Source organism: Sinocyclocheilus anshuiensis, unplaced genomic scaffold, assembly GCF_001515605.1.
Source record: "Sinocyclocheilus anshuiensis isolate Anshui unplaced genomic scaffold, SAMN03320099.WGS_v1.1 scaffold495, whole genome shotgun sequence".
NCBI lineage: Eukaryota > Metazoa > Chordata > Actinopteri > Cypriniformes > Cyprinidae > Sinocyclocheilus > Sinocyclocheilus anshuiensis.
Window position 1 is genome coordinate 82,237 of NW_015552586.1, and position 11,569 is coordinate 93,805.

An 11,569-nucleotide genomic window follows, 5' to 3' on the forward strand; every position below is an offset into this window, starting at 1 on the left:
ACACACGCATAAACACACATACACATACTAATAGCAGGCCCAGACAATAGGAGGACAGAGTGAATGTACACAGGACCTAAAATTTCCAGTCTTTTATTAGCCCCGGGTCCTGTATGTAATATAAGTGTGTAGGGGGGTGTACAGTGAGTGGTCATTGAAAATTTGTTCTGATATACTGTATGTTCTTCACAGAAAATGAGCCAAGGCCAATGCGTCTGAGTTAGAAAAAATAATTTATAGTATAATTTTGTATTTTGATTCAACTTGAAAACGGGTCCCACAGACCCAAACACCATACAAGGGTTAATGAGCGCTAATGATCTCATTAGGGGAAGTTGTGGCCTAATGGTTAGGGAGTCGGACTTGTAACCCAAAGGTTGTGGGTTCTTATTTAATGAATGGCAAACACTAACTAGATGTGGTTCTCCTCCTCGCCGGGCGGTGAAGAGTGTGTGTGAATCGCTGTTGATTCAGCAGCTCCTCCACACTGCGCTGCGTGTGTGTGTGTGTGTGTGTGTGTGTGTGTGTGTGTGTGTGTGTGTGTGTGTGTGTGTGTGCGCATGTGTGTATAATACACACACACACACACACACACACACATATACAGTATATTTAATATAAATTATTCTAAATAAACATAATTCTCGTCGCTTTTCCCGCAGCGCGGTGATTCTTGTGCGTCTGCAGTAGCAGTGGATGCCAGGGCTGGGTGGGCATCGCCTCGCCTGCTCTGGATCTGTTTGCTTTGCAGCTTCACACGTGTGGCGCGATCGCGTGTAAATACAGAGAATTGATGCGGCATGCGTGCGCTAGCGCTTATACCGCAGGGGTTCTGTATTCTTGCGCGTCTGACAGTGAGATTTAAACTCTGATGCCGCGCTGGATGCGGCGCAACTACCAAAAACGGGCAGCTGCGCGGCGCTCCGTGATTCATGTGTCCTACTTGGGCTTGTGACAGCGGATCCGCTGCCCTTGAGCCACTCACTGACACTGAGCTGATGTGCATGACATGGATGATGGATGGATGGATGGGCCACATGACGTAGTGGGTAAGACGGGCTACAAACCGCGTAAAATCATCTGGTGCATAGTGAGCTGGGAACTCAGCATTGAAAAACACGAATCGACCCTATTTGCTTAATTCATGTTCTTATTGCGGCTCATTCTTCAGTGCATGTCTTTCTAAATGTGCGTATAGTCTTTCATCACCTGCTCCACCTCTGAAACGACTTTCCTTACGTGCATAATTTTCATAAACAGATTTGATAGTCATTTACAGTGTTTTAATCAGATTTGCATTTGTTTCGTTCTCATTCGGATTACTTACTCGTGTATTTTTGCTCATATCTCCCTTGTGAAAACTAACTATGGTGTTACATAAGTGAAACCAAATTTATGATTATTTTTGCCAAATGTATGATTATTATTCCCAAATTTTATAGTTCAAATAATGTTAACCATGGTAAATTTGTGGTTATACTGTGCATATACTGTACTATAGTTGAACTATGGGTACTATAGTAAGTTGATTGTTTCATAAGGGCCAAATAGCAACAGTATCAACACTGTTTTCACAGGTAAACACCACTTGTATTCTCTACAGGACAAAAGCTAGTGTTGTTGCATAAGCAAAACTGTACTATCCGTGATTTATTTTGCCAAATTGATTATTATTATTACTATTATTATTCCCTTTACTACAAATTTCAGTTACACTTTATTTTAAGGTGTCATTGTTACAGTTTAATTATGCATTTAAGTACTGAGTGATATTAATTAACTACATGTACTTACTATGTGGTTAGGATTCTTAGGTCTTAGGCTTAGGGTTACTTGCATGCAATAGTGCATAATTAATTATTATTATAATAGTATAAAAACAATTAATGTAACGTGTAACAAGGACACCTTAAAATAAAGTGTTACCCAGATATAGTTCAAATAATAGTAAACTTGTGGTTACGGCGTTTTTCTACATATACTATAGTTGAACTGCAGTTACTATAATAAATTAAGTTTCATAAGAGCCAAATGAGTCGAAATCCATTTTCCCCATTTCTAGTGACATTTTCCAAGTCAAGCATCACTATTATATTAGTAAGCATTTGCAACACACCAACAACCACTCAGAACACCTTAGCAACTGCATAGCAACAATAGCAACACACTATATAAAAAACTTTATATAAAAAGAGTGCTTAATGATGGAGATCCAGTGATTATTCTGACTGATGGAAACACTGGGAATAATGCTGAACTCTACATGTCTGCATGAAACAACACACTCACATTTGGCTCCTTAGAAGGACTGATTATTATGCAGTGCATATTCGTTTCAGATTGAATGAAACCTGTTGAGTTACAGTGACCCAAACATCTCTGGATATTGATATTGCATATTTAAGTGTGATTTATTATAAGGACATATGCACAAACACACTTTCCTGGCTTTTTCAAAGAAGAAATGATCATTATGCAATGCAATCCCGAATCCTTTTAGATTGAATGATAACTGTTGAGTTATACCCTGGCTTTTTCAAAGAAGAAATTATCATTATGCAATGCAATCCCGAATCCTTTTAGATTGAATGATAACTGTTGAGTTATAGGACCCAAAAACAAATGCATATAAAGTAAATGCACATTTTTTACAGCACTTTTTCTTTAAACAGGCTGTTAATAAATAAATAACAGAATCAATGATGCAAAAAAAGTCAGTGGATTCAACTTTAGTCTTCAGATGTCTTTGTAAAAACCAGAGTGTGTTTGTGCAACTTCCTTACAATAAATGTCACTAGCTTTGCTTTGTCATCTAATGCATTGACATTCACACATGCATGAACTGAATTGAGCTGAATAATGACTCTGTTGTCTTCTGCACAGCTGCTTATAGCTGAAAATGATTGCATCGATGCAAACTTCAGCAGATATGAGACTAATTAAGATTCTGCTGTAAAGCAACGCTGAAAAGACAATATCATTATTCAGCTCATTTCAGTTCAGTGTTGATTCAGTTCATTTCAATAACTGTAAAGCGAATCACTTTCCTGGCCTTTTCAAGGAAGAAATTAGCATGATGCAGTGCAATCCTGAACCTTTTTATTTTTATTTTAACAGCGCTACATATATTATTGCAAAGTAGTTCACAAAAATAAACAGGACAATAACAGAATCGATGATGCAAACAATTCAGTTGATTCAATTGAATCAAGTTAGTGTTGATTCAGTTCAATAAGTGTGTGAAATTCACCAATTATGAAAAAAATTAAAAATTTTATCTATAAGCAGCTCTACAGAAGATAACAGTGTCATTATTCAGATAAATTCTGTTAAATGATTATTCAATCCAGTTTAATAACAGTGTCAATGTTGCAAAATTCATCAATTATGAAATGAATTGGCTGTACAGAAGTCATTATTCAGCTCCATTCAGTTCATGCATGTGTGAATTGCATCGCATTAGATAAATTAAATCAAAGCAAGTGTCATTTATCGTAAGAAATGATTGTTAAATAAGATTGAATGAAGACAGTTGTGTTGTAGATGTTTGTGTGGTCACGTCCGATCCATATCGAGTTATTTCTCGCTCTTGTTAGCAGATACAGTGCAGATGTTTTTCCTGAAGTGTGCAAGTCGTCTCTTGAAGTGTGTGTTGTGTTTATGAAGCTGCGCTCATGTATAATTCACCGGAAGTTCTGCGTGTGAATTGCATTGCATTAGATAAATTAAATCAAAGCAAGTGTCATTTATCGTAAGAAATGATTGTTAAATAAGATTGAATCAAGACAGTTGTGTTGTAGATGTTTGTGTGGTCACGTCCGATCCATATCGAGTTATTTCTCGCTCTTGTTAGCAGATACAGTGCAGATGTTTTTCCTGAAGTGTGCAAGTCGTCTCTTGAAGTGTGTGTTGTGTTTATGAAGCTGCGCTCATGTATAATTCACCGGAAGTTCTGCTTGCTTTTCTTAAGCGTGTTTTTACACCAAAGGGCTTTCCGTCATTTTTAATGTGGAGACGTTCGGTTTGAGAAACGTGAATCAGTGAAGTTGTGCTTGACCTGCGTGATCTCGTGTTAGCGTCTCCTGTTAATGTTTTTCCCTTTGGTCCAAAAGAAGCCGGATCTGGAGGAACCTTCAGCTCAAGACACCAAAGAGCAGACGGACGAGACGGCAGAAACCCCATCCTCAGACGCGTCCAACCCCGCAAGCTCAAATCACACAGAAACACATGTAGGAACGCTGGAGAACATGATTTCTGATCATGACTTATAAATGATTAATTTATATAAAGAACCTGCTAAAATAATGATTTAATTGTTCTCAGACTCAAGCCAAACTATGAATATTTAAATCCTTTTTTATTAATTTATTGCATTAAGCAAATGCTTGTTAATATAAGCAGACAGATGCCAACTGAGGAAATGCAATGTTCTTCATCAGTATTTTGACTTTTTCCATTAGAAATATAAAAAAATTCCTAACCCTCATAATGCATTCAAAGTCCACATATGATTTTCTCATTCCAGGCCCGTTTGAACCTGAAGAATTGTTATTTTATTAAACAGTCATAGCTTAATAGTTCTCAATTAAAACCATATTGTATCTGATCAGCAACTTCTCATTATTGAGTGAATGTGAAAAAACTTACCATGTTATCACCATATTTGTAGTGCATTTATCCCTTTTTGATTATTAAAAATTGAGACACATACACATGAAGCACACCAACAACAACAAAAAACTATGCAGCAAAATACTATTGCTGAGAAATGTTATTTTAATATGTAATGCTATGAAATGTATAATATCTGAGAATTACCAGTAGTAACCTTATTGGAATTAATTTAAACTCATGATTGCTCAAAAACAATCTGAATTTATGAAACCTGCATATTTATTTCTAACAAAACAACATAAATATGACTCTGAAAAGTTTTCAAACAAAATAAATGTATGTTACTTCCATAAACTTAAAAAAAAAAAAAATGTTCATGCTGCAGTGGTTCATCGTTAGATGTACATATTTATGTACATCAACAAAATGCAGACCCCAAAATGTGTGTGATATGTGCAAAAAGGCTAAATATATTTTATTAAAGTTTTTTGACACTAATTTAACTTAATAGATAATTTTACATTTTAAATATTTTTGACACTAATGGTACTCCATAAATGACCTGATCATGAAACATGATTACATCTCTTAAAAATAATTGTAAAAAATCTGGAAAAAAATAAATGATGTGTATTTTGAGGGTCTCAAAGCCTTTGCAAAGTTTCCTTCCCTTACTAAAAACTATAATTTTTTTAAAGAGTTTTTTTATTTCTCTTCCGGGTCTGATATGTGCAAAAAGGCTAAATATATTTTATTAAAGTTTTTTTGACACTAATTTAACTTACTAGATAATTTTACATTTTACATATTTTTGACACTAATGGTACTCCATAAATGACCTGATCATGAAACATGATTACATCTCTTAAAAATAATTGTAAAAAATCTGGAAAAAAATAAATGATGTGTATTTTGAGGGTCTCAAAGCCTTTGCAAAGTTTCCTTCCCTTACTAAAAACTATAATTTTTTTAAAGAGTTTTTTTATTTCTCTTCCGGGTCAAAAAGAGACATTTACTTGAGGCGTAAATGTAAATGCATTAGATCTTGTTTTCAGAAAATTCTACCAAAATGAAGTGAGTTTATGCCTAAAATAAGAAAAAATAACCATCAATGAGGTCAGAAAACAAAACAATCCAAAGAGAAAGTGATTATTTTCTGACTCCATTGACAGATATTTGTTGTTGTTTTAAGCATAAACTCGGTTATGATGCATTTTTCAGAAATCAAGACTTAATACCTAAAGTCACTTTGCTTCTCAAGTAACTGTATCTTAATTTAAGAATGTTTAGATATTTGTACTGAAAAACAAGAGAGAAATACTGAGGAAGAACAACAGGAATGTTTTTTTTTTTCATAGTTGGCATCTGTCTGCTTATATTAAACAAGAATTTGCTTAATCACCAGTTTCATTAGGCAGTGCAATAAATTAATAAAAAAAGGATTTAAATATTCATAGTTTGACTAGAATTTGCGAGCCAAAAAATAATTATTTTAACAGGTTCTTTTTATAAACAAATCATTTATAATGCATGACTAAATGATTCATTTTGGATGTTGTTTTTCTCCTGATAAAAAGTAGATATTGTTTACAAGCCTAAAACTGCAGGCTAATGATGAGGTAGGTGTTAACGAGCTCACGCTGAGCCATTTCTCTGATGTTTTGCAGACTGAGAGTTCAGGATTTGGGACGGAGAAATCGTCCAGTCCTGACAGCGAATCCAACAGCAGCTCCAATGGACAAGTCGTGCCCAACCTCCTGAAGGTGAATATTACAGATCAAACGCTTTCTTTATATCATCATCTAAAAAAAAACTAAATATAATTTTGCATTTTCATGCTTTTCAATGGGGAAGCCAGTATTAAAGAATATGAATAATCTTGTTTCAGTATTGCACTGCAAAACTTACTTAGTATTTCTGTCTTGTTTTCTAGTATAAATATCTAAACATTCTTGAATCAAGATGCATTTACTGTACAAGTAAAATGATTTAATATATTAAGTCTTGCTTTCTAAAAAAAATATTAAAATTGTGTTAGTTTTTCCTTAAAACAAGCTAAAATATCTGCCAGTGGGGCAAGAAAAATAATCTTAATTCAAAGGCTAAACGAGATTATTTTTCTTGCCCCATTGGCTGATATTTTTGCTTGTTTTAAGGAAAAACTAACAAAATTTCGACATAATATCAACAAGACATAATATATTAAGTAATTTTACTTGTACAGTAATCCTGATTCAAGAAATTTTAGATATTTGTGTCCATGGAGCACAAAACCAGTCATAAGTGTCAATTTTTCCGAAATTGAGGTTTATACATCATCTGAAAGTTGAATAAATAGCTTTCCATTGATGTATGGTTTGTTAGGAGAGGACAATATTTGGCTGAGATACAACTATTTGAAAATCTGGATGAGATTTTCATTTGAAATGAAGTTCTTAGCAATGCATATTACTAATCAAAAATTAAGTTTTGATATATTTACTGTAGGAAATGTACAAAATATCTTCATGGAACATGATCTTAATATCCTAATGATTTTTGGCATAAAAGAAAAATGTATAATTTTGACCCATACATCAATGTATTGTTGGCTATTGCTACAAATATACCCCAGCGACTTAAGACTGCTTTTGTGCTGCAGGGTAACATTTATACTAGAAAACAAGACAAAAATACTAAGTAAGAGAATAATTTTTTTGCAGTGTGTAGTGGTGAAAGGTTAAATTTAATTCAGTCCGTTTCATCAAAACTGCCCCGCAGTCATTTATACAGCACACAAATTAAATCAGATTTGATAGAATCCAGATTCTCAGGTGAGAAATATCATCTTTATTCACGCTGTGAATGTGTTCAGATCGATGTGTTGTTATTAATCTGGCGGGTCATTAGTGGCGCTTAACGAGTAACTCGCTGATCAAACCATCAACACTGCAAAAAAATTAAAGTCTTCCTCTGTATTTTTGTCTTATTCAGTACAAATATTTAAACATTTTTAAATCAAGATACATTTACTGGGCACTATTTGGTCTATAAGAAGTCTTTATTTTTTGAAAAATCTACCAAAATTAAGTGAATTTATGCGTAAAACTTGAAAACGTATATGTCAGTGCAGTAAGAAATACAAACTTAATTCAAAGGAAAATAAGAATATTTTCTGGCCCCACTGACAGGTATTTTTTCTTGTTTTAAGCATAAACCCACTTGATACATTTTTGATACATTTGATACAGAACAATAAAATAATTACTTCAACAGATTATTTTTATAAACAAATCATTTATAATTTATAACTAATGATTAATTGTAGATTTTTTTCTTCTGATAAAAAGTAGGTTTTAATTATTAATTTTGATAATCTTTCAGAAAACAAGACTTTGTGTTAAAATAGTCGATAAGTAAATGTATATTTATTTAAGAATTTTTAGATATTTGTAAGAGGGTTATTATAGTTGACTAAAATTAAAACCATACAAATTTTACTTTATATAAAATAAACTTTAACAGAAATAAAGTAAAATAATAAAAACTTAAACTTATTTTATTTCAGCTTGTTGCCAAGGACTCATTTCTCATTTTCATTAAGTCTAACCTGATGTACTAAAATAACTAAAACTAAAACTGAAATAAAAAATATAGAGATAAAACTAAAACTAAGAAATATGACAAAAGCTACAAAATTACTAAAACTTGAACTAAAATTAACATGAAAGCAAAAAATATATAAAATCGTTCAAAATATTAACCAAAACTATATTATCTCAATGATACTAAAATAACACTGATCAAGTAAAATATAAAAGAGCTTGAACTTTTTTTCTTGTTTCAGCAAGTTGACAAGGCAACATTTCAAATTTTTATTTAGCTTGTCATTCATTTCATTAAGTTGTTCATTAAGATGCACTAAACTAACTAAAACTTAAATAAAAATGAATAAAACTAAATAAAAAATTAATTAAAAATTATATAAAAAATTATTAAAAATGTAATGAATTAAAAGATAATAACAAATAATAATATGATCTGAACAATACTAAAATAACACTTGATTTGTAATGGGAAAAAAAAAAAAGATTTGTTTTGCTGGGAAGTGTCAAATCCAGACATGAATGATTCCTCAAATCGTGTTTATATTTTTTTATTTTTCTCTGTAGGAAGCTTCATCTGAAGGGTTGGAAGAATCCCAGACACCACATCCAGATGTTCAGTGTCCGGATCAAGCGCCGCCTCCCGACTCCTCCGGCGAGAAGGACGATACACACACGGCTCGACCTCCTCACCCCGACCCCGGCATGACCTCTGACCCTCCCAACGAGATTCCCACGGATCAGCGGTCTCTGTACGGCACGCTGAACGCTCAGGCCGTCACGCTGCTGCACGGATTACCCTTCTTTCCCGGCCGGACCTTCTTACCGGAGAACTGCTACACTCTGCCGCTCCACCGCGAGGGTTTCGCCTGCGCCGCTTCCAAACCGGAGCCGGACACAGTCCATCACATGAGGCCCGCGCTGGACCTGACCACCCACACATATTTACAGGTAGAGCTGGGCGCTATGACCTAAAATCATAACCTCCATTAATTGAACACTTTACCTTGATTACGATTATTGAACGATTTTATTTATTTTATTTTATTTTATCTTATCTTATCTTATCTTATCTTATCTTATCTTATCTTATGTCATGTCATGTCATGTCATGTCATCTCATCTCATCTCATCTCATCTCATCTCATCTCATCTCATCTCATCCCACTAAAGGTGGGATATTTTTTTCTAATGAAAGAGTGCATTTCTTATCTTTCATTTTTTGCAAACAAAATAAATGAATATTGCCATGTCGAAAGTAGAAAATAACCAGCATCTCTTGCAAACAAAATAACTAAGACTGTAACTAAAACTAAATCCATAAAAACATTTTTGTTACTGGAAATAAAATAAATGTTAACTGAAATCAAACAAAACATAAAAAATGTAAACTTACTTTATTTCAGCTTGTTGACACGGCAACATTTCTCACTTTAATTTAGTTTTACTTGATGTACTAAAATAAATAAAACTGAAATACAAAATTGTATTGGCTACAACTAGACAGCCAATGCTAAGACTCTTCTCTGCTCTTTAAACACAAAAAATTTGCCTTTATAGACAGTGTTTAAAGTGAGTAAAGAAAACGCTGCTTTTATTCAAACATCAGTTCTTTATTTACCCTTTCATTGTGAAGAAGTAGACGTCTGTCTTCAAACTGCGCGTCGCGGCGCTTTATTCTGAATGGATGCGGGGCGGAGTTATGAGGTTTGACTGACAGTTTGAGGATCCAATGGCGTTACGAGGTTTAGTCAGAAGCTCATTTGAATGCTTTTCATTGGTTAAATATTTGTAAAACCCACAAACAGACATAACGTTGGCATAGCACTGATTTAATAATGAAATATAATAGAGATAAGGAAGTTTTTGATAATTTTCCACAGCACACCCGAATAGGGTTGGAAATCGAAAATCAATTCCAATTCCAGAATCGGATACTTGTTGTAAAATTAACATTTCAATTTCAGTTTCAATTCCACCTATTAATTCTCGTGTGCGCATCTTTTTTTTAGGTGCTGTTAAAAATGTATTTGTCTTTGAGTCATTCATTCAAGAGATTTATTCAAAAACACTGATTCATCCGGTAATGAAACTAAATCTTGAGTGAGTCATTGAATCATTCCAATTATAAATTCCATGAGATTTTTACTCGTCTTATATTTTTTTCTTCAGAATTGAGAGAGAACTACAGCCTCCATTTATAAAAAAAAAAAAAGTCTCAATGTATCCAGAATCGTGCCGCTCTATTTTGCACGCAAACAGTTCTTAATCGAGTCCAGTTTTTATGTAGCCTGCTGATTTTTGTTCATGGTATTCAGTGGCAATTAAATGTTTTGCAAAAAGAGACACAGAATAAATATGTTTGATATCTAAATGTTTGATTTTTTTAACCACATTGGAAAGAGATAGAATAGAACCATAGAATAGGGATAGAACCACAGAAAGAGGGATAGATTAACTCCAATTTTAGCATTCTTGCAATGGTTACGTGTTAGATATCGGATCGATTTCAGGCCTTAGTAATGATTTTTAACATTTTAAATGTTCTCGCACCCTCGTACAGTATTTGTCAGATCTTGCTACTTTACATAAACCAGTAAAGAGCTTAAGATCTGCTGATAAACTATTGCTGATATAACTATTCTTTTCGACAGTCGGTCCTCGGTTATAGAATAACTTACCTCTAGCCATTCGCTCTGCCCTGTCTTTGTTCGCTTTTAAAATGGCTTTGAAGAAGCACTTTTATATCATGCCGTTTGTGTCTGATTTAGGAGAGACGTAATATTTGTTTTTTTCTTTTAAGATGCTGTTTGTTACTGTCTTTGTACAGTCTTCTTGAACGCATTGTACAGCACTTTGGGCTGCTCTTGTGGCAGTAGAAATGTGCTATATAAGAAAATACACTGCAAAAAATGATTTCCTTAGTATTTTTGTCTTGTTTTCTAGTATATACACTACCGGTCAAAAGTTTGGGATCAGAACGATTTTTAATGTTTTTACAGGAGTCTCTTCTGCTCATCAAGGCTGCATTTATTTGATCAAAAATACAGGAAAAAATTTAATATTGTGAAATATTATTATGATGTAAAATAATGTTTTTCTATTTTAAGATACATTAAATTGTAATTTGTTTCTGTGATGCGCAGCTGTATTTTCAGCATCATTACTCCAGTCTTCAGCAATATACACTACCGTTCATAAGTTTGGGGTCAGTACATTTGTATTCTTTCTTTTATTAAAACTTTTATTCAGCAAGGATGTGTTAAATTGACAAGAAGTGACAGCAAAGATTTATATTGTTAGAAAAGATTTATATTTTGAATAAATGCTGTTCTTTTTAACTTTTTATTCATCAAAGAATCCTGAAAAAA

General features: G+C 33.4%; 1 protein-coding gene across 1 annotated transcript in view; it reads left to right on the forward strand.

Annotated features, from left to right (window-relative positions):
* LOC107665448 (armadillo repeat protein deleted in velo-cardio-facial syndrome-like) overlaps positions 1-11,569 on the forward strand; it is a 32,099-nt gene that overhangs the window by 1,786 nt on the left and 18,744 nt on the right. Inside the window, exons 2-4 of the mRNA XM_016456324.1 lie at positions 4,113-4,229; positions 6,282-6,377; positions 8,766-9,149. Coding sequence (XP_016311810.1) covers positions 4,113-4,229; positions 6,282-6,377; positions 8,766-9,149 — 597 coding nt within the window. The remainder of the gene's footprint in view (positions 1-4,112; positions 4,230-6,281; positions 6,378-8,765; positions 9,150-11,569) is intronic.